Below are 25,270 nucleotides of genomic sequence, written 5' to 3'. Positions count from 1 at the left end.
GTCTTGGTCAAAAGAAATGAACCAAGTTTGATATCTTAATGCGATGAAGTCGCAAAATATTCAGTATATATACATATATACTTTTCAAAATATTGGAAGTCCTCTTCCATGCATAATATACACAAAGTCCCAGTGTATAACTGTATAAAAAATATCGTTGCAAGGTGATCTCATATATCTAACCTTGTCTCAACGTTTTTCTGAAAATCTTTGTCATTCATAAGACAATTATTAATTAGATATAAGTTTAAAAGATGAAGTTACAAGATACCCCAAAATACTTATATTTTTTCCAAATACTACTTGAACTACCACCGTTCAAGTTATAATTAATTTCAAAAGTTCATCCCACTGATGAGACCACGAGATAAGACTTGAATAGATTCAATCTTTGAAATATTATTAAAGGAAATGAAGTTAGGATATACTTCATTAAGTTCTGATATATATATATATCCACATATACATCTTCTTTATACATTTCCTGAAAACCTCTGTCATGTAAAGTATGAACAGAGTTGCAATATCCAATAAATTTGGAAGGAAATGAATTTTGGCATAAACCAGATATCTTGCTGATCAGGAAAAGATACCAATAAGTAACCTTTTCTACTAGTAGATGGACGAATTCCCCACTGGTCATCACCCTGGTCTCAATAGGACCTTATGCTGGACTGCCACTCAGCCACTTATGCATTTGATGGACTCCCACTGAGCCACTTACACTATCATGGACGCCCACTGAGCCCATGTTGCTTATGCCGACTCAATAGATGGACTTACTTCCCGAACGTTGGGTAAGTAATCAATTCATTTACCAAAACTGCAACCTTGTTGCGAATATAAAATACACCACAGAGCCGGATCCCTCAGGTTTTGAGCGAGTATTTAAATCCCCTTAAAAAGGAAGATCTTAAATATAAAAATGAGTTTTGGGATCCGCTCTAACTTTTAAAAATCATTTTGAAGACTCGAAAACACTTTATAGAGTGTTTGGAGTAAAGCTGATTTAATGAAGTAAATCAGTCCCCAGAATATTTAGAAAATGACTGAATATTATTATTTAAATAATATTCCCATAAAGAATAATCTTTATAAAAATAATTGAAGTTGAAGTATTAAAACTTATACTTGAAACGAGTATTAAATAACCAAAGATATACTTATATGAAAGTACTATCTTTATTTGAATAATCAAAAATAAGTTTGATTATTGACATCTTATTCTTTAATAAAATAAAGAATATATCTCAGCAAATAATCAGAGTCATAGATCCTCAAATGAATATTCAAATAATATTCATTAAATAATATAAACTGAGTCATAAGCCCTCGAATGAATATTCAAATAATATTCAACAAATAATATAAAAGAGTCATAAGCCCTCGAATGAATATTCAAAATAATATTCATTTAATATAAAGGAGTCATAAGCCTTCGAATAATATTCGAAATAATATTCAATAATAAAATAAAGTTAAAGTTATAGAATAAACCTTATTCGATTAATAGTTTTGAAAACTATGACCATATATATATATATAAGTATATATATATATATTTATATCCATATATACAAAATCTACTCGGGATCCTTGACTCCCGGTTTTAGAAAATATTTTCACCTTTGGGTCCATATACTAAGGGTATATGCAAATTACCGCTATCCTCTAGCATATGTATTATCAACAATTGTATATGGAAACAATACGAAACAAGCATGCATATATATATACCATAGCAGCATGCTTCAATATATTGCAACATTTGCTAATTAACCAACATGCATCTATCGCAAGATAATGCAAAAACATATATACATCACAACAACAGTTATAACTGGTAAAAAACTTGCCTAAGCGACTTGGGGTGATAAAAGGCTCGGGATGAGTCTGGTAACCTATAAACAACAAGTAAGTTGGAATTAAACCAAAATCACTTGTAAATCTATACTTTAACTAACTTAGACTCTAACGCTTGTTTTGCGCTCACTGATTCGCTTAAGTCACTCGGGTACCCTCGGCTCCACCATTTTTAATAATTTATTCTTTACGAGTTTTAAAGCGATTCCTTCGCGAGTGTCTTACCAACTGCCTAACACACTTACCATAAATGTTTCATACATTAATTAACCCTTATTGGTCTTTAACCTATGTTTCAAAGTAAGGCGAGGGGAAAAGTTTCGTTCGCGAAACACCGTTACTTGAAACGGTCGTTTCTCCTAAACCGTGCATCGGAATCGAACGAACTACATATCAAAACGAAGCTCGTAACATGAGCTATCTAAACATGGTAGTGGTCATAATCTAGCAGGGGGTTCTCGGGTCCTAATGCTATGCACAAAAACAGTCCAAAGAAAATCGGACGTTACGACGGCTATGTTTACGCGATTTCCCAATTTTAAACCATTCAATCCAACCACAATTCAACCTCAAATCAAACACACAACCAACATCCATCCTTATCACATCATAACAGCCCCAATCAATTCAATTCCAACATTTATACTTATGCCTAAGCTTAACTTTAACTATACTTAAGTTCTTTTAATCAAAACCACAAGATTTACCACTCCAACAATACCACAAAACCAACTAATCTCTACAAACTCAACCAAACTTCAAATAATCAAGCATCATGCTTCAAATATACTATATCAAACATATTCATTCCTAATTACTCCAAACTAAAGCTAGGGTTTGTAGTTTATACCTTCCTTGGAGAGTGGAAAGTTACTAGGGAGCCTCAAAGAACCTTGATCTATCCTTATATAACCTTGATCTTGCAAATGAAATCAAGAACACAAAGTTAAAAATTTGAAAACACTATTCACCCTAATCTTTGGTGAATTAATTAGCTATGAAATTCATGAAATCTTGAGCTTAAACTTATGGCTCATTTAAGCTATGAATTATGGAAGCTAAAGAAACAAACCTCTTGATTTTTGAAGGTGTGTAGCTATGGTTTTGAAATTCTCATCCTTGCTTTTTCCAAGAAAAGCCGAGAGCAAAGGCTTGAAGAAGATGAAATGATTTTTGTGTTTTGCTTTGTTTTGCTTTTGGTTGGTTGCTTTTTATTTGTTTTAGGTTAATTACCTAATTAACCTTGATTTTGTGTGGTTATAATTCAACCACACTTCCTTCCCTCCTATGTCATGCTTGCATCACTTTGTGATGTCATCACCCTTCCTTTGTCCTCTTTCTATTGGTTGGATGACATCATCCCCACTAATCCCTTTATTAGCTTTTAATTGTTTGCCTAATGACCGCTGATCTGTTATACGGTTCGCTTAACTTTCATTCTCGTTTATCATTTGAAGGATCATACCCGGGATCTTATTACTTAGGTTCCCTTAACCTTTCTCAATACATTATATTCCTTTTTATGATCCTCTATTATAATCCTTTAATTTAAATCCTTTTTATCCTGTTACCTTATACTCAATTCTCTCCGTATCTAGTGGATTTTCGGGAAAAATCAAAGTGTTCGGATTTGGATTCTGACGATCTTTACATACACTTATATCCCATATAAAGTACTAATAAAATCTCAGAATATCCATATCAGAACCCCTACATAGTGTGGCATGAAAAGTTTTCTCATTCAGCATAGTCTACAAAATCACTATTCATAAGGGTTTCAAAAATTGGGGTTATTACAGTCTCCCCTCCTTAAAAGGATTCCGTCCCGGAATCAGATAGAAAATGAATAGGGATACTCTCTTAGCATTGCACTTTCTAACTCTCGAGTAATTTTTCCCACATTGTGGTCCTACCACCAAACTCCGCCTAGTTTGATAACCCTTCTCCTAAGTACTTGTTCCTTTTCACTCTATAACCCTTCCTGGTTGCTCCATATAGGTTACGTCTGGTTGCATGTTTATGCGCTCATATGCCCCTATTTATCTGGCATCCGAATTACACTTCCTTAACATTGATACGTGAAACACGTTATGACTTGCTACATGTTCTGGGGTAAGGCTAGCTCATACGCTAACTTCCCAATACTTCTTAATATATCCAAGGGTCCGACAAATTGTGGACTTAGCTTTCCTTTCTTTCCGAATCTCATCAATCCTTTCCAAGGGTTTCCAAGGGGATACCTTTAACAACATTAGGTCCCCTACTTCCTATTCTTTGTCCTTTCGTGTCAAATCAACATACTTCTTATGTCCATCTTGGGTTACTACCAGCCGTCCTCTAATTAGATCTATTATATCCCTGGCCCTTTGGACTACTGCGGGTCCGAGCATCTTGCGCTCTACAACTTCATCCTAACATAAGGGAAATCGACATTGTCTTCCCTCAAGGATCTCATAAGGCGATATCTCAATACTGACATATGATCTATTGTCGTAAGAAAACTCAATCCGTGTTAGGTGATCATTCCAAATTCTTTCAAGTCTATTGCACAGACTCTCATTATAGCTTTTAGCATTAGAACTTTTGCTTCTCAATACCCATTCTTTTCCAGTTCCTAATCGCTACTACCTTCCGTTCCTAATATTATACGGGTTATACTTTTGCTCGCTAGCGTTCTATAACCTTTTAATAACCACGTCAACCTTAGTATCACGAATGTGTTTCCATTCCGCATACTACCACCACTTTATTACTCCTTTTTCAGTTGTTTCTATCTTCGAAAGCTTAGTCCTTCATATAGAAGTAAAAGAATTTATTGAGAGATCACTATGATCATGAACACTTGTTACATTGCATAGTTAGTACAGAAGGTGGCCAGCCTTTAGTACTTGACAAGCAATTAAACAATATATGGTATCCTACTCGGCTTCTATCACACAGATAGATAGTCATTCGGCAATACCTCCCCTTCTGGAAGGGTTGTTCTTCTCAGCTTATATGAAATGAAAAGAAGAGAAAAGAACGAATTGAAGAGAATTGTATATGTGAAAAAAAAAATATACTGCCACCAAATATCTGGCTTGGAACCTACCTCTGAACTATAGAGGTTTGATATAGGAGAACAAAACATATGTGTATTTGTATCAACATCAAGTATTATCGCATCGCATTTCACATGCTTAAATATTTTTGTTATTCCGTCCATCATTCTATGGACCCATGCTCTTCCTCGAGCTTATACTCAATTACCTATGAAACTCCCTCGACATCGAAAATCGAACTGGAATCTCATTTTATACATCATCGTCAATAGAATTCTATGCTTGCACCGCAACCTTCCTCATATAGTAATACGACTCTCTATTGATAAGAAAGAATAATATTCAATAGGTAGATACCCTACTTAATTAGTCTATCAATGATAACTTATACACTACCACGACCTGATTAGTGGTACTCCATCTCAACACCCATTCCAATACAACTCTCACGGTTGTAATCAGCTCATTACTCGCAGAATCATTGCTGCCTTACTATGGTCCACCACTGACCTACTGTAGTCATTCATTTTCCATGAAGTCTTAATAGCTAACCATACGGAGTCCATACATCTCGTATCTAATTCTCTTAAGGAGTTAACATAACCACCAATCACAATTCATGAAGAACACTCCAAACTCTGACGTACTTTCATGATATGAAGTAGGTAAAATTGCAGAAGAGTTTCAATCAAAGTAACGATAGCAGGTTCATACCATTCTTAATCATATGCCTTCGATAGAAGACTTAACTCAAAGGTTCGTTTAGTCCTTTTGAAACATGGTCTAGGCTCATTCTCAAGATAGTACCTTCTAAGATAGATAGCCCGCTAATGGCGATTACACGAATTAAACCTTTACCCAACTACTATTACGGTTGAGTATTGCACAGTCATCAGAAGGAATGTCAATCTTCCAAACCGTAATACAACCTTCCTGGCTTCAACCATCGTCACTGTATTCCTTCGGCACACGCGCCTATAATTATCCTCTTACCTTTAAAGTGTCGGCCACCTCTTTGGCCTTTCCTGATAGTAAAATTTCCTTACAGTCAATGTCATTTTAACCACCTCCAAATAAATTTTCTACCTTATTTCAATCACAGCTTATGTGAAAATGCTTTTCTTTAATATCTGATGAGTAAAAAAAAATATCACCATTTTTCCATAAGTTATTGCCTCAATCTTTAGAGGTTAATCACTGTCACGACTGACTCTCAATCATACTTAGAACATCTTTTATCTTAGGTCCTAATTGCCCTGAACAATTTCGACCTTTACTGGTTCAATTCATACTTTCTCGTGGTTTAACACGTGCCTCACTTGGCAACATTATAATTATGTCATATTTCCTTTATCAACATTTCTATTCTTGAGAATTTTGAATATTACCTTTCTCCTTGTAAAACCTCTAAGGTTATCCTTCAATCGTTCCTCCTGTATTCCCTAGATACAGGGCATATCACAATACCATTTCTAATACTAAAACCATTGTTTATATTCTTCTGAAAAATTTCTCCGCTGATTCTTAAAGGTTGTTGTTACCTTAACCCTTTCCCAATCATACTGTCAAAACTCATACTGTCCCTATTAAGGGTGACATGCCAACCTTTATGCAGTCCCCTAGGATTCATTTTAAGTTACCAATGTTCTATCCTTAATTCCACCTTTAAAAGGTACCTGCATCCTTCCATGGATAAATCAAGTCATATATTCTTGATAGATTATCTTATTCATCATTCCCACCTCGATAGTCTATACCTAACTTCATAATAGCATCCTTATTCAAATTGAGGTCAATCCATATGGCCTCCAAAAGATAACAATGGTCATCCGCTTTTCTTTCCTGATTTGGTAATAATAACATGGATGTTCTGGAAGATATTGGTCATGTTCAACGTGAACTTCTTCTTAATAATTCCTTATTTACTTTTGTTGTTTATCTCAACAGTCACCTCAATGTTGGGATATCTTTCATATCTGGCGTCTCCCTTTCTGGGTATCATGCCACCGGTCTTACACTTCACCTTCTTGAAGGTCACTTCCTTCATCCAATTTTCTTAATTTCTTACTTTCTTGTCTCCTCAGTCTATCCGCGTCTCATTATTTATCCTTCGAATTATCTCAAGGTTTCCTCGAATCTTCCCAACTTACAGGGGATAAAATATATGTATCTCTTATGCCCTCAACCATCAATTTTAACTCATGGTGAATCACCCTCATCCTGACGATTATATACTCTTCTATTTCTATTTCTACGAGTCTTTAGGGTTTCCTCATACCCAACTCCCTTATCATTCCTCAAACTCTATTGCCGTTATATTCCTTTCTACTTCAATTTCTTTTTATTTTCCTTTCTCTTATCATTATTTCATGAACCAACACAACATAAGCATTGATTTCAAACATCCCGTCATTCTGGATTCGTGTCCTCAGAACGAATCTTGACAACTTTTACATCTTAGATTCATAATTCATCATACTCGTCTGCCTTTGTTCTGGCTCTAAAGCTTTTACACTATCTCCTTATCTTTGGGAATTACTTTCCCGAAAACAATTGACTGAACTTAAATCAGTTTATTATAGTCTCTTGCTCCGTGCCTTCCTTGGTCTTTCACCAGCGGGTGGTCTCTCTCTTAGGAGGGTAAGTGACAAAAACAGTCTTTTGTGGTTCGTCAATCATTCAGAATCTCAAATGATTCCTCTATTTCCTTTAGCCAGGCTCTTGCCTCGACTAGGTCAACCTGTTCCTTGGAACTCTGAGAGCTTAGAGACTTAAAGGTCCTGAAAGAATTTCCTATCACATTGTTTCCTCAAGATGGTGGTTGGGGATAATAGTCTAAGTTCTTTTTTTTTTTTTAGACAGGTCCATGAATTGCCGTATAGGAGTACCGTCTCGGGTCTCCTTTCCTTACTCGACTTTCTGTTTCCTTAGTATGAAATGTTTCATCCTACTCCCCATAATTGGGGTCATCTTTTAATTTAAAATCCTCATTTTCCACTCCATTATGTCATGGGTTCCTTCTATCTTGATGGCGACCTCCCTGACTATCACGTTCAGGGTTTGCTCTAAATCTTATTCCTCAAACTATGGCTCTCATCTAAGTTCTCATCCTTACGCTCTTGAACTTTCGGAACCCAAATTCTATAGGAATACCTCATTATTCCCTTATCATCTTTCTCGATATTAATCTTTTATCTAATTGTTGGCTCTCTGCCTTCATTCATAACTTTTTCTGGCACAATATGATCTTTTCCAATAATTCGGGCTGTATTGCAATCTCAAACAGCTTTTCGATACCGGCTCCGGTTACCTTCACTTCTATTTCCATTTTCTCAAAATCTCTTATAAACTCTCCAAAAGACATTATCACCTTGAGTCTCTCCTTTTTACTAAGGGCATCAGCCACCATATTGGCTTTCCCCGAATGATAAAGAATCTCTCAATCATTATTCTTGATTAGCTCTAACTGCCTCCTCTGGCATATGTTGAGCACTTTCTACGTGAAAATGTACTAGAGCACTTATGGCTTAGGTAATTCTCGCACTTCTCTCCATACAAGTAGTGCCTCCAATCCTTAGGGTAAAACTATTGCCACGAGCCTAAGCTCATGAGCGGGGATATCGAATTTCATATTACCTTAATTGTCTTGACATGTACGCGATTATCTTATCGTGCTGCATAAGCACGCACCCTAAGCCCTTGTGCGAAGCGTCACTATACTTCACAAAATCTCTTTTTCCATCCGGCAACGCCAGCATAAGGGCCATCACCAACCTCTTCTTCAGTTCTTCAAAGCTGTTCTCGCATTTCTCTGTCCATTCGAAATTCTCAGTCTTACGAGTAAGCCGCGTTAAAGGGGCTACTATCTTTATAACTTGAACGAACCTCCGGTAGTGACCGACCAATCCTACCTCTGGTAGTCGACCAAACCATGGTCATCAATTCCTCAGTGGTCCTTTATCCAATCCTGTCAGGATCCTCCATGGGATCCTCCTCAACAACTATCCCTTCTAGGACAACATCCTCAACCGCTAAATCTTCAATATCAACATCATTCGGTCCTGCATTAGGACACTCTATCGGATCCACAATCCGATCTCCAATTAGTAATAAAATATCATCGCGATGTTGCTCCTCAACCTCAGGGTTCGGAGTCCCGCTACCATATACGATAACGAACTTCGCTCCTATCACGATATTTATAAGGGTTCCCATAAGGGTTTTAACTGTCAGTGCTACGTTAGGTAGCCCGACTATGAACTTGGCAAGAGTTCTTATTATCTTAGTTAACTTATTATCTTAACGTCCCATCATCTCCGAGGTTTATAACGCTTAGCTCTGATACCATTTCTGTAACACCCCCAGATCCGGGGTCGGGGATCCGGGTCGTCACGGTCTTTCTTTCCACAATATCACTTCACTTAATTAATAATAATAACCTTATGCTGTGACCCCACACTAACACACACCACAACCCGTTATAGTCTCAGAGATGAAATTTAAATAAGTACAAGTCTTTGAATCCACAATTTAAAAGTTATTACAACCCAAAATGATTTCTTGATAAATTTACAGTTAATTGCCATTATCTGCCACAAGTTATAATTATACGTAATTGATTCTCAAAAGTAGATGGTCTGATCTACAATAGATCTACCTCTGCAGCTATAGCAGCTACAACATCAACGGGAAGACGCGGGACGCTTCCCACGCGCTTGCGCTGGGACTGCTGGAGTCTGGCCATCTTTCCTAACTGTTGTTGTGTGATGAAGAAATAAAGCAAGGGTGAGCAGCAAGCCCACCAAAATAATATGTATAATGATTTACAATATATGAGCCTACTCATAATACTCATGAAAGTCTTGGTCAAAAGAAATGAACCAAGTTTGATATCTTAATGCGATGAAGTCGCAAAATATTCAGTATATATACATATATACTTTTCAAAATATTGGAAGTCCTCTTCCATGCATAATATACATAAAGTCCCAGTGTATAACTGTATAAAAAATATCGTTGCAAGGTGATCTCATATATCTAACCTTGTCTCAACGCTTTTCTGAAAATCTTTGTCATTCATAAGACAATTATTAATTAGATATAAGTTTAAAAGATGAAGTTACAAGATACCCCAAAATACTTATATCTTTTCCAAATACTACTTGAACTACCACCGTTCAAGTTATAATTAATTTCAAAAGTAGAAGTAGAAGTATTAAAACTTATACTTGAAACGAGTATTAAATAACCAAAGATATACTTATATGAAAGTACTATCTTTATTTGAATAATCGAAAATAAGTTTGATTATTGACATCTTATTCTTTAATAAAATAAAGAATATATCTCAGCAAATAATCGGAGTCATAGATCCTCAAATGAATATTCAAATAATATTCATTAAATAATATAAACTGAGTCATAAGCCCTCGAATGAATATTTAAATAATATTCAATAAATAATATAAAAGAGTCATAAGCCCTCGAATGAATATTCAAAATAATATTCATTTAATATAAAGGAGTCATAAGCCTTCGAATAATATTTGAAATAATATTCAATAATAAAATAAAGTTAAAGTTATAGAATAAACCTTATTCGATTAATAGTTTTGAAAACTATGACCATATATATATAAGTATATATATATATATATATATATATTTATATCCATATATACAAAATCTACTCGGGATCCTTGACTCCCGGTTTTAGAAAATATTTTCACCTTTGGGTCCCTATACTAAGGGTATATGCAAATTACCGCTATCCTCTAGCATAGGTATTATCAACAATTGTATATGGAAAGAATACGAAACAAGCATGCATATATATATACCATAGCAGCATGCTTCAATATATTGCAACATTTGCTAATTAACCAACATGCATCTATCGCAAGATAATGCAAATACATATATACATCACAACAACAGTTATAACTGGTAGAAAACTTGCCTGAGCGACTTGGGGTGATAAAAGGCTCGGGATGAGTCTGGTAACCTATAAACAACAAGTAAGTTGGAATTAAACCAAAATCACTTGTAAATCTATACTTTAACTAACTTAGACTTTAACGCTTGTTTTGCACTCACTGATTCGCTTAAGTCACTCGGGTACCCTCGGCTCCACCATTTTTAATAATTTATCCTTTACGAGTTTTAAAGCGATTCCTTCACGAGTGTCTTACCAACTACCTAACACACTTACCATAAATGTTTCATACATTAATTAACCCTTATTGGTCTTTAACCTATGTTTCAAAGTAAGGCGAGGGGAAAAGTTTCGTTCGCGAAACGCCGTTACTTGAAACGGTCGTTTCTCCTAAACCGTGCATCGGAATCGAACGAACTACATATCAAAACGAAGCTCGTAACATGAGCTATCTAAACATGGTAGTGGTCATAATCTAGCAGGGGGTTCTCGGGTCCTAATGCTATGCACAAAAACAGTCCAAAGAAAATCGGACGTTACGACGGCTATGTTTACGCGATTTCCCAATTTTAAACCATTCAATCCAACCACAATTCAACCTCAAATCAAACACACAACCAACATCCATCCTTATCAAATCATAACAGCCCCAATAAATTCAATTCCAACATTTATACTTATGCCTAAGCTTAACTTTAACTATACTTAAGTTCTTTTAATCAAAACCACAAGATTTACCACTCCAACAATACCACAAAACTAACTAATCTCTACAAACTCAACCAAACTTCAAATAATCAAGCATCATGCTTCACATATACTATATCAAACATATTCATTCCTAATTACTCCAAACTAAAACATATTCATTCCTGATTTTTGAAGATGAAAGTCTTTAACCTATGTTTCAAAGTAAGGCGAGGGGAAAAGTTTCGTTCGCGAAACGCCGTTACTTGAAACGGTCGTTTCTCCTAAACCGTGCATCGGAATCGAACGAACTACATATCAAAACGAAGCTCGTAACATGAGCTATCTAAACATGGTAGTGGTCATAATCTAGCAGGGGGTTCTCGGGTCCTAATGCTATGCACAAAAACAGTCCAAAGAAAATCGGACGTTACGACGGCTATGTTTACGCGATTTCCCAATTTTAAACCATTCAATCCAACCACAATTCAACCTCAAATCAAACACACAACCAACATCCATCCTTATCACATCATAACAGCCCCAATCAATTCAATTCCAACATTTATACTTATGCCTAAGCTTAACTTTAACTATACTTAAGTTCTTTTAATCAAAACCACAAGATTTACCACTCCAACAATACCACAAAACTAACTAATCTCTACAAACTCAACCAAACTTCAAATAATCAAGCATCATGCTTCACATATACTATATCAAACATATTCATTCCTAATTACTCCAAACTAAAGCTAGGGTTTGTAGTTTATACCTTCCTTGGAGAGTGGAAAGTTACTAGGGAGCCTCAAAGAACCTTGATCTATCCTTATATAACCTTGATCTTGCAAATGAAATCAAGAACACAAAGTTAAAAATTTGAAAACACTATTCACCCTAATCTTTGGTGAATTAATTAGCTATGAAATTCATGAAATCTTGAGCTTAAACTTATGGCTCATCTAAGCTATGAATTATGGAAGCTAAAGAAACAAACCTCTTGATTTTTGAAGGTGTGTAGCTATGGTTTTGAAATTCTCATCCTTGCTTTTTCCAAGAAAAGCCGAGAGCAAAGGCTTGAAGAAGATGAAATGATTTTTGTGTTTTGCTTTGTTTTGCTTTTGGTTGGTTGCTTTTGATTTGTTTTAGGTTAATTACCTAATTAACCTTGATTTTGTGTGGTTATAATTCAACCACACTTCCTTCCCTCCTATGTCATGCTTGCATCACTTTGTGATGTCATCACCCTTCCTTTGTCCTCTTTCTATTGGTTGGATGACATCATCCCCACTAATCCCTTTGATTAGCTTTTAATTGTTTGCCTAATGACCGCTGATCTGTTATACGGTTCGCTTAACTTTCGTTCTCGTTTATCATTTGAAGGATCATACCCGGGATCTTATTACTTAGGTTCCCTTAACCTTTCTCAATACATTATATTCCTTTTTATGATCCTCTATTATAATCCTTTAATTTAAATCCTTTTTATCCTGTTACCTTATACTCAATTCTCTCCGTATCTAGTGGATTTTCGGGAAAAATCAAAGTGTTCGGATTTGGATTCTGACGATCTTTACATACACTTATATCCCATATAAAGTACTAATAAAATCTCAGAATATCCATATCAGAACCCCTACATAGTGTGGCATGAAAAGTTTTCTCATTCAGCATAGTCTACAAAATCACTATTCATAAGGGTTTCAAAAATTACCAAAAATTGGGGTTATTACAGTTACCCTAAAGCTTGATACCCTGTTATATCTTGAGCTGATGATCACTTTCTTTATATTTTAACACCTCTATCCTATTTGGAACCAGTGATTCTTATCTTCTTGATGTTCTAATACCTATACCTTGTCTACAACCATTGCTTTAAGCCTAGTTTGGCATTATTCTTTCATATTATCCAATAGCCTTGCTCAATTTCCTTGTCAAAGTTCTTGTTTATGGAAACCTCTCAATTACCCTAATATAGTAAAGTCTAGTGGATCATGGCCCTGAGATTTAGTGTCATATTTCCAGTATTTCAAGTTGATCTATAATCCCTTGATAAAAATGTTTACAGTCAAAAGAGATTTTGTCAAAAATCGGCATCAATTTTTAAAATGATTAAAAATGTGGATTTTTCAGTCCCAAAGGGGGATAAATGTTTTCTTTGAATGGTGGATCTGGACTGAGACGCGAGTCCTTTCCACACTTATATTAGGCTTAAAAGTTGCCTAGGGATTCCCATTAATGTTTTAGAACCCAGCGAGGTTCGGGATTACTTCGCGGCTGATCACCGGCTGTAATTCGTAGCGTCATAAAATGATTTTGATTAAGACATGATTTTAAAATTGTTTTGATGCAAGCAAAATGATGCCATCTCACATAGTTTTTATCTCTCGTTACCTTTGGTTATGACTTTCCATTGTCATTTTTAAAAGTATATCTCAATTTATGTTTTGTGTCGTACTGTTAGCACTTGTTGAGCTTTTGGCTCACTTCTTGCTTTACCCTGATATTACAGCTAGCAGCTATGGTTAGATTCAAGCAGACTGCCCGTAAGACCTGTGATGCTGATGCTTATGTTCGAGCGCAGGTAGAATAAGTAATAATAGTTGTGTGAGGACTCGGTATTTGTAATCAGATGTAATAGTTGGTAGTGTTGGGCTGTTCCAAACCCTAAACTGTAAGATCTTGGAGTTGGTTGTGTATTCTTCATTTAAAATATTGTAATAGCTATATTTATTTTGCTGTTTAAGTTGGGGGTGTGACAGGTTTTGGTATCAGAGCTATGGTTTAGAGTCCCTGGACAGCCCAAATAGGTTATAGGATTTGTGTGTAGGTTATAGATAATATGCGAGAGAGTAGGTTAAGTAAATTATTATTAATACTCCTCTTATTGGTTGTCAGCAAAGGGCGCATTCCTCGTCATCCTCTGGGTCGGACGACACTATTGCTTTCTCCGTGTATGCTGAGTTGAGGCGCGAGTTCGATATGCTTCAGGGCAAGTACGACCGACTGATAGACCGACTGAAGAACGTGTATCCGGACAGCCGAAACTACGAAGGGAATCCCAAGAAGCAGATGACTGCGAGACTTGAGACCTTGGTTCAGTACGTCAACACTAAGCTTGAGGAGATGCCAGCGCACCGGGACCGTACCAGCCAGTATGTCATTCAGATGGTGGCGGATGAGCTCCAGAGCACTGCGAAGACGCTTCGAGAGGAAAAGACTACCAAGCCCCATTCAGATGGAGTGGAGCCTTAGTTCTTTCCATTTACCTTTCATGTTGTTGTACTATCAGACTCTATGGAATCCCCAGTTGTTTCCGTTTTTCCTTTAAATAAGCCTGTTATTCCTAGAATCAGACTATGTCCCAATCCTATGTACTCTGACCTTTAAAATTTCAATAATTATGTGTTATTGTTCCATTTGCTCTCAACTGTTATTTTATGTTTTTATCATCATATCTGCTTAATTTAGAAACTTGACCCCATATGAAAATGAGAATGCCATGCGATACCCTCGAATCATTTTATCATTCATATCTATTTTGACACAACTCTTATTTCAGGATCATGCCTCCCAAAAAGAAGAACCCAATAACCACCTTCACCACAGACCCAAATATTCTTCAACTACTGGAAACCTTGCAACAGCAAACCAATGTTATAGCTCAACAACAACTAACTCTTCAACAACGAATTGAAAACCAAGATAAGCGTGAGCCATACCAACCACCTGAACCACCAGTACCACCTAGACAAATTGTCACTTTCAAGGCTTTTCAGAATGTGAATCCACCTGTATTTCATGATACGACTGATCCAGTGATAGCTAACACATGGATCAAGGAGATGGAAAGGGTTTTTGAGTTGGTACAGTTAGGAGACGATCAGAAGACGTCGTATGCTACTTACTTCTTGAAGGGAGAAGTTATCTATTGGTGGGAATCAGTAAAGGCTATGGAAGTCACTCAGCAGGTTTCTTGGGAGAGATTTAAGAAGTTATTTCTGGACAAGTATTACCCTAAGTACATGCAGAATCAGATGGAGCTAAAATTTCTTGAGTTGAAGCAAGGGAACATGACTGTATTGGAGTATGAAAGAAGTTCACTGAGTTGTCAAGGTTTGTGACAAAGTATACCAGCACTGAGGAGGAAAAAGCAAAGAAATTTCAGCAAGGATTGGAGCCTTGGATCAGAGATAGGGTGGCTATGTTTGAGCTTGAAACTTATGCGGGAGTAGTACAGAAAGCTGCTCTGATTGAGAATAATGGGATGCAGTCAAGGAAAGAGAGGGATAACAAGAAGAGGAAGGTTTCATTTTATGGAGAAAAGTCTGAAGCTGGAAGTTCGCAAGATCGGAATGTAAAGAGGATTGGTTTCCAGAAGGGCGGAAATTTTCAAAAGAAGGGAAATTTGGGCAAAAGGCAAGAATCAAAAGGGAACAACCAGGCAAGCCAAGGGCAAGTTGGAGAAAACAGGTTCCATAGACCGGAATGCAAGCACTGTGGAAGAAGGCACCCCGGAGTATGCAATAAGCTGAGCATGACCTGTTATAGGTGCAATCAGAAGGGACATTTGGCAAATGAGTGCAAGATGACGAAGCCAGGAGTTACGTGCTACAAATGTGGGAAGACTGGACACATGGCTAGGGAGTGTAAGGCAACAGGACCAGTCAAAGCTCTGATGAACGTGGCAAGTACCAGTGCAAGCGTGCCAGCTGAGGTATTGGCATTACCTCCACCACCCGCACCAACCCCGCAAGCAACAGCAAGGACATTTGATCTAAAGATGAAAGATGCTGTTCAGAATTCTGAGGTGATAGCAGGTACACTTTTACTCAATAATGTCAAAGCTAAAGTATTGATTGATTCGGGAGCAACAAGATCTTTCATATCAGAATCTTTTGTTGATAAGCTTCAATGTGAGAAAATGATTATGAGTGAGGTAGTAAATATGGTAATTGCGAACCAAGAGAAGATTCATGTGAATCAATTTTGTCCAAAGTGTGAGATTGATATTTCGGGGTATAAGTTTTCAGCCGACTTGATACTCTTCAAGTTGGGAGAGTTTGATATAATTTTAGGAATGGACTGGTTAGGAGAGAATAGCGCTCAGATTAATTGTAAGACCAAGAGAGTGTATTTAAAGACGAAGAGTGGAGAGAAGGTAGTATTTAAGGGGCAGAGGCAAGAGCAACTATTTTTTACAATCGTCCAGGCTAAGAAGTTGCTTAGAAAAGGTTGTGAGTCGTTCCTAGCATATGTAGTGGATTCAGAGAGAGGCAGCCTCAGCGTGGAAGATATTCCTGTAGTTAGTGAGTTCCCCGATGTGTTTCCCGACGAACTACCAGGCTTACCACCATATCGACAAATTGAGTTTGAGATCAACCTTGCTCCAGGCACGGAACCAGTTTCAAAGGCCCCATTTTGGATGGCACCAGCAGAAATGAAAGAGTTGGCGAGCCAGCTACAAGAATTATTGGATAAAGGAGTGATACGACCAAGTACGTCGCCATGGGGAGCACCTGTTCTGTTTGTAAAGAAGAAAGATGGGAGTATGCGTCTATGCATAGATTACCGGGAGTTGAATAAGGTGACGATCAAGAACCGATACCCGCTACCAAGGATAGATGACCTTTTTGATCAGTTGAAGGGAGCAAAATGCTTTTCGAAGATTGATCTGAGATCGGGATACCATCAATTAAAGATCAAAGAAGAAGATATTCCTAAGACCGCATTCAGGACCAGATATGGGCATTATGAATTCCTAGTAATGCCGTTTGGATTGACCAACGCTCCGGCCGCATTTATGGATCTGATGAATCGAGTATTTAAGAAGTATTTGGACAAATTTGTCATGGTATTTATTGATGACATCCTTATTTATTCTAAGTCGGAAGAAGAACATAAGAAGCACCTCTGGATAGCATTGGAGATACTCCGACAAGAGAAGTTGTATGCCAAGTTCACCAAATGTGAGTTTTGGTTAAAGGAAGTTCAATTTTTGGGGCATGTTATTAGAAATGAGGGAGTTAAAGTGGATCCGGCAAAGATTGAGGCAGTTATGAGTTGGGAGAGGCCAAAGACTCCTACGGATGTGCGAAGTTTTCTAGGATTGGCCGGATACTATAGAAGATTCGTCAAGGATTTATCGAAGATTGCCACGCCATTGACCAAGTTAACCAGAAAGAATCAAAAGTTTGAATAGAGTGCAGAATATGAAGATAGCTTTCAAGAGTTAAAGCGGAAGTTGGTAACAGCTCCGGTGTTGGTACTTCCAGATGATCAAGGGAATTTTGTAATATTCAGCGACGCTTCACATAAGGGTTTGGGTTGTGTGTTGATGCAACACAGTAAAGTGATCGCATATGCGTCAAGACAGTTGAAGCCGCATGAGTTAAAGTACCCGACGCATGACTTGGAACTAGCCGCCATAGTGTTCGCACTCAAGATCTGGAGACATTACCTCTATGGAGAGAAGTGTGAAATCTACACGGATCACAAGAGTTTAAAGTACATTTTTACTCAGAAAGAGCTCAATATGAGGCAGAGGAGATGGCTGGAATTGATCAAGGACTATGACTGTTTGATAAATTACCATCCTGGAAAGGCGAACGTAGTGGCCGATGCTCTGAGTAGGAAGGAGAGATTGAATATGATGATAACATCAAAAGAGTTAACTGAAGAAATCGAAAAATTGGAATTGGAACTTTGTGCTTATGGAAAAGTCGAGGAAGTTTGTCGTACAATGACCTTTCAGCCAACACTAGTGGAAAAGATAAAGAAGTGTCAAGAGGAAGTAATGGAAAAAGAGAAGAATCAGTTATCTGGAGAGGAGATTAATACTCAAAGGGATGAGCAAGGGATACTAAGGTTTTCATCCAGAATATGGATTCCCCATGTACCTGAATTAAAGAATGAGATCCTTCATGAAGCCCACAATTCGAAATTTTCAATCCACCCGAGAAGCAGCAAGATGTATCGAGACTTAAAGAAGAACTTTTGGTGGCCAAATATGAAGCGAGATGTGGCAGAATGGGTTGCGAAGTGCTATACTTGTCAGAAAGTAAAGGCAGAACATCAACGACCAAGCGGATTAATTCAGCCCGTGAAGATTCCAGAATGGAAATGGGAAAATATCGCTATGGACTTTATAGTAGGACTACCGCGAACGAAATCTGGATATGACGCAATATGGGTTATAGTTGATCGTCTTACGAAGTCGGCGCATTTCCTTCCAATAAATGAGAAGTCGTCACTGGACAAGTTGGTTCATCTGTATGTGCGTGAAATCGTACTAAGGCATGGAGTACCCGTATCAATAGTTTCAGACAGAGATCCCCGATTTAACTCGAGATTCTGGAAGCAATTTCAGGAATGTCTTGGCACAAAATTGAATATGAGCACGGCGTACCACCCGCAGACTGATGGCCAGAGTGAAAGGACAATTCAAATAATTAAAGATATGTTGCGCAGTTGTGCAATCGATTTTGCAAGAAGTTGGGACAACCATTTGCCATTGATTGAATTCTCTTACAACAACAGCTATCATTCCAGTATCGGCATGCCACCATACGAAGCTTTGTACGGGCGAAAATATAGATCACCAACAAGTTGGGATGAAATAGGAGAAGGAAGAATTCTCGGCTCGGATTTGGTACAACAGTTGCATGACTCGATCAAGTTAATTCAGAAAAGGTTGCTTGTTGCTCAAGATAGACAGAGGAAGTATGCGGATCCAGCGCGTAAGGACGTTCAATTCCAAATTGGCGAAGTTGTGTTGCTAAAGGTGTCACCTAGAAAAGGGTTGATAAGATTTGGCAAGAAAGGGAAGTTAGCACCTAGATACATAGGTCCTTTTGAGATTTTGAGTCAAGTGGGAAAGGTGGCCTACGAGTTGGCCTTACCACCTCAGTATCGGCATGTGCATAATGTGTTCCATGTGTCGTTGCTTAAGAAGTACAATCCTGACGCTAGCCATGTGATAGAATATGAACCTGTAGAAATTCAGGCAGACCTGTCATTTGTGAAGCAACCGGTTAAAATACTCGACTGGCAAGTAAAGAGTCTTAGAAATAAGTCGGTAAAGTTAGTAAAAGTACTTTGGAGGAACCCTAAGGTCGAAGAGTCGACTTGGGAGTTAGAGTCTGATATGCGTTCCCGGCATCCTCATCTTTTCTCTTAGATTCTGGGGACAGAATCCCTTAAGGGGGAGAGGATGTTATGACCGGCATTTTATGTAATATTATTTGTGGATTGGGTATAATATTAAAGTCAAATGAAAATATATTCAATGATTGTACGCTAGTGTGAGTGAAAGTTTCTGCATTATAAATTTGCTTTGTGTAGTATATGATTTTTCAAAGCAAGAGTTTATTTCATTTCTTTATTTTTGATTTATAAGGAATATTCTAAGCTTCGGAAAAAATTTCTTTTAAAAGGTATTTTGTTCACAAATTTTGAAAATGATTTTATAAAGTCTCTAAAAATCCAAGTTATTTTATGGTATAAATTTTATAATTTTTGAACTTGTATTTTATTTTATAAAAATAAATTATTATAAATTTTAGTTGTCATATTTATCAAATTACATAAGAGACCATGCATGCAAATCACCCTTCTACTCTCTCAAAGGGCAAACAAGACTTTTCCAACCCCACTAACTCATTTGATTATTACCAAATTACTACCTTAGCCTTGCATGCAAAATGGCCTAACTTTAACCAAGGGATATTTTTGTAAGTTCTCACTTCCACTCATCATTTGTAAACCAAATAGCATAAAACAAAGAAATTAAAGTGGGAGAAGTCATTCTCATACCACACTCCAACACACCAAAAATTTTCTCTCCTCCCCCTCCCACATTGCTCTCGGCCGAAGGCCAATCCCCCCCCCCTTCCATTTTTCAATTCATTCTTCATCTTCCCAAGTGTAAATCTTTTACCTACATTCATCTTATATACTTTCCAAGTGTTTTGTGACTTGGAAGTTGAAGTTCCATGGATGCATGTGTAGTTCTTATGTGATCTCCAAAGAGCAACTCTTGATTCTTGTGAATTCAAGAGCTCTCTATGAGATATATTATGTATATGTGCTCACTAAGTGTTTTATGGAGATATCATGCTTTAAAATCCTTTGCATGCTACTGAAATTTTATTATATATTTATGTTTAGACATGCATGTTAGTTTTAAGACATTAAAGTGATGATCAACCATGTTTTGCATGCTACTCTTTTCGAAATCATGTAGTTATGTTTAAAAATCTATAAATTCGAAATATGTGTGCCTAAAATAGATTGTTTCCATGATAAATTTCTTGTTAATACTTAAAAGAAGTTATATTTCATGATTATTAAGGATGAGTATTAGGTGCAAGTCGATTTTGCAAGCATTTAAAACTTTATGTCTAGCCGAAATCATGTTATGTGCTTTCTATGAGTTGCATGTTATATATTTAGTTGCATGTTGTTGTTTTTGGGCATGGATGATCTCACCCAAGTTTATTTTGAGAATAAGGGAGTTAGTTCAGTAGATTACCATGTATAAGTCTTGGTTTAAGTATTGAGTTGTTGTTAGTTGAGTTTGTCAAGTCAAAACCTTGGAAAATAAGAGTTATAGTTTCTGCAGAAAAATCAGTATAGCACCCTGAGGTTTAGAGTGAGTTTTGACCATGTCATTGGTGTGCACTTTGAGGCCCAAGCTACCAGAAGTTAGTATTGGGAGTATATAAAAGGTTTTAGGAGTTGGTTGGAGGTTTGCATGTCATTTGATTAGGTGCACAAGTAGAATAACAAAATCTGTCCAGCAGGGGACAGTTTTGTTGCAACTTAGAAATAGGGAGATTTGACCATGTCATGGGTAGGCCCTCATTAGGCCCAATTGGGCCTTAGTTAGAGGGTATGTCAGAGAAGTTTTTCCAACTATAGTTCATAGGATATGAGTTAGAACCATGTGTCACAAGTTAATTCAAGTCAGGGCGTTTTCTGCCCAGAAAAACAGGGGAACCTTGGACTTTTAGCTTAGGCCCAAGAAGGCCCAAGCCAGGCCCTTGAGCCACATCAAGTTTTTGAGATGCCCTTAGGTCAGGAGAGTCTTGTGTAAAAGTTTTGAAGGAAAGCTTGTAGTTTAAGAGTGTCTAATGTACTCAAGAAACCATAGTTGTCATTCTGAAATTTGCACCAGTGAGCACTATCACTTATCACATAGTTTTAGAACACTTAGAAGTGAGTATTAGGTCGAACACCATAGTTTTAAGATAGTATAAGGTCATTCAGCAAAAGGCACAAGTGAGGGTCAATAGGTTTTGGATAATTTAGGAAAGGCACATCGAGTTAGGAAGCCAAAATTAGAAGACCTTGTCTAGTTTAGCGACCAAGTGACTTAAGTTGTGAGTCGAGATCATCCAAGCCTAGTGTTGCATTATGGTATATATGGTATTAATTGGTGTTAATATATGATATGTGAATATGTGGCTATGTGTGTGCAATTATAATTTAAAGGAGAATATAAATTAAGTGCATATAGGCCTAAGTGCCATCCGTGTTTAATTTCGGGTTGTAAATAGGTTAAGATTGTAAGAATATATTATAATGAGGATTATTATTATTTATGTAGGATCTCGAGACGAGGGAAAAATTGCCATTAAATTCGAGTGAAGCTCCAGTTGTTGCTCCTACCAGTCAGACCATACCAGCCTATCTCAAGACAAGTGATTCAACCTGACTTTCGTATTCACTGCTAATAGTTCATACATTGTTGCAACTATCCTGAGTCATTTTGATATATTTAAATCAAGCGTATCTTATGTTTATCTTTGAATCATATTAAAATGCCATGAACCCTCAAGTACTTATTGCAAGTAGATCAAAAGTCATACCATGCTAGTATACCAAAGTAATGGTGATGCCATGATAAAATAGAGATTTGTTATAATACTTTATTGATCCTTTTGATTATCATGCTATTGATTCCTGAGAAATCTTGATATTGTACCCTGATGCTTTGATTCAACTCTTGAAATAACCTCGATAGAAACTTTATCTTGATACCTAAAATCCAATCATTTCTTAAATTTATTCATGATTGTTTGATAACCCTATCCTTACCCTAAAGCTTGATACCCTGTTATATCTTGAGCTGATGATCACTTTCTTTATATTTTAACACCTCTATCCTATTTGGAACCAGTGATGCTTATCTTCTTGATGTTCTAATACCTATACCTTGTCTACAACCATTGCTTTAAGCCTAGTTTGGCATTAGTCTTTCATATTATCCAATAGCCTTGCTCAATTTCCTTGTCAAAGTTCTTGTTTATGGAAACCTCTCAATTACCCTAATATAGTAAAGTCTAGTGGATCATGGCCCTGAGATTTAGTGTCATATTTCCAGTATTTCAAGTTGATCTATAATCCCTTGATAAAAATGTTTACAGTCAAAAGAGATTTTGTCATAAATCGGCATCAGTTTTTAAAATGATTAAAAATGTGGATTTTTCAGTCCCAAAGGGGGATAAATGTTTTCTTTGAATGGTACATCTGGACTGAGACGCGAGTCCTTTCCACACTTATATTAGGCTTAAAAGTTGCCTAGGGATTCCCATTAATGTTTTAGAACCCAGCGAGGTTCGGGATTACTTCGCGGCTGATCACCGGCTGTAATCCATAGCGTCATAAAATGATTTTGATTAAGACATGATTTTAAAATTGTTTTGATGCAAGCAAAATGATGCCATCTCACATAGTTTTTATCTCTCGTTACCTTTGGTTATGACTTTCCATTGTCATTCTTAAAAGTATATCTCAATTTATGTTTTGTGTCGTACTGTTAGCACTTATTGAGCTTTTGGCTCACTTCTTGCTTTACCCTGATATTACAGCTAGCAGCTATGATTAGATTCAAGCAGACTGCCCGTAAGACCTGTGATGCTGATGCTTATGTCCGAGCGCAGGTAGAATAAGTAATAATAGTTGTGTGAGGACTCGGTATTTGTAATCAGATGTAATAGTTGGTAGTTTTGGGCTGTTCCAAACCCTAAACTGTAAGATCTTGGAGTTGGTTGTGTATTCTTTATTTAAAATATTGTAATAGCTATATTTATTTTGCTTTTTAAGTTGGGGGTGTGGCAATTACTCCAACTTTCTCTTCTTCGTATCTTTACACATGGTGGATCTACCTTATATTCTTAGCTTATTACTCCTTTCCCAGCATGATTGGACGAACTTCTTATGTTGCTTCTGCATTCAACAACTTACCTTACTGTTGGCTTCTGTACACTTTACACTTTGCTTCTTCTAAAAACCATTCCTTACCTTACTACAGGACAACCAACTCGATCCAAAAATCGCATCGAACTCTTCTAGCTCGAAGGGTGTCAGATCAACTGCAACTACATCCAACTTTTAAATGCTTGATTTCTTGGTTCTTATGAAAATTCTATCTCTAACTGTGTTGGATGTTGGCCTTTGGGATGTAATATCTTGAATAATCGTTCTACAATTTCTTGAAATATGGCCACTCTTCCCATAATTACGATACATAACTCCTGGATTTTCTGGATTACATTCCGATGCATAATGACCCTTATATCCACACTTGAAACATTGCACATTCTTTCTGCACGAACCACTGTGTATCCTGTCACAGAACTTACAATCCACTGCTCACTCGACTGACTGGGCTGGAGTGGAAGTAACTGAAGTAGCACTAGATCTATCCTGAAATGAACTTTACCTCCGAAATCTCTTACTCATGTTCCAGCCAAGCCAATTCTCAAATCCTTAAATGGATTCTCTTTGGTTTGCTTTATCCTTAAAACCTTCCGACTTACTTTTCTTATCACTTTCGTCCCTAACAGTCAACTTCTGGTCACCTTCTATTACTAGGGTGGCCTGAACTATAGAGGAGTATGTCTTGAGTTACAATGCCACAACTCCTCTGTGAATTTCAGGCTTCAACCCTTGTTGGAACCTCCTTACCTTCTGACTCTCCGTACTTACATACTCAGGAACTAATCGGGCCAATTCTGTAAACTTGGCGTCAAATTCTAACACACTTCTTTCACCTTGTTTTAGTTCTAGAAACTCGATTTCTATTTGACTCCGCACACAATCTGGGAAATACCCTTCCAAAAACAACTCAGTAAACCTAGTCCATGAAACTTGGCCTTCTCCTTCTACACTCTGGTTGACTCCTACCAATAATTCGCTTCATTTTTTCAGGAAATAGCTTACATAATCGGTCTTAAGATTACCACTTACTTGCACGAGATTGAAAACTTCCTCCATTTCTTTTAACCATGCTCCGGCAGCTACTGGATTAGGTTCATCTTGAGACTCAGGAGGTTTGACACTCTAGAAAGATTTAAATCTAGTACTCTGATTCACTTCTTGCTGTTGCTGCTACAATAGTAGTTACCACTGATGAACCTGTTGGATTAACTACAATTGTTATTGCTGCTGCTGGCGCAACAAATCCAGAATTTCATTAATAACTAGACCCACAACAAAACTACTACTATTCTCTTTAGACTGGGTAACCTTGTTGGGTGGTATTTTCCTGAGCTATAGAGATGAGTTTATTCAAAATATACCAAAAATGTTTGACGGAAGATATCACCGTTTAAACGGTACACCTGTATCGGGAAAATGCTTCCCAATCAAATACCCATATCCTTAATATCAGGGTCCATTTATAAGAGGGATCTAGATTAACAGCACTAGCAACAATAGCAACAGTAACAGTAGCAGA

At 37.1% G+C, this 25,270-nt stretch overlaps 1 protein-coding gene across 1 annotated transcript in view; it reads right to left on the bottom strand.

Moving 5' to 3' along the window:
- LOC141714770 (E3 ubiquitin-protein ligase RGLG1-like) overlaps positions 1–24,820 on the bottom strand; it is a 52,358-nt gene extending 27,538 nt beyond the window's left edge. Inside the window, 1 exon segment of the mRNA XM_074518269.1 lies at positions 24,781–24,820. Within this exon segment, the coding sequence (XP_074374370.1) occupies positions 24,781–24,820 (40 nt within the window).
- Between the last annotated feature and the right edge of the window lie 450 nt (positions 24,821–25,270).

The sequence above is a fragment of the Apium graveolens genome, chromosome 3 (assembly GCF_009905375.1).
Source record: "Apium graveolens cultivar Ventura chromosome 3, ASM990537v1, whole genome shotgun sequence".
NCBI lineage: Eukaryota > Viridiplantae > Streptophyta > Magnoliopsida > Apiales > Apiaceae > Apium > Apium graveolens.
The sequence above is the reverse complement of the archived record's forward strand: the minus strand, read 5'-3'. Positions and strand labels throughout refer to the sequence as shown.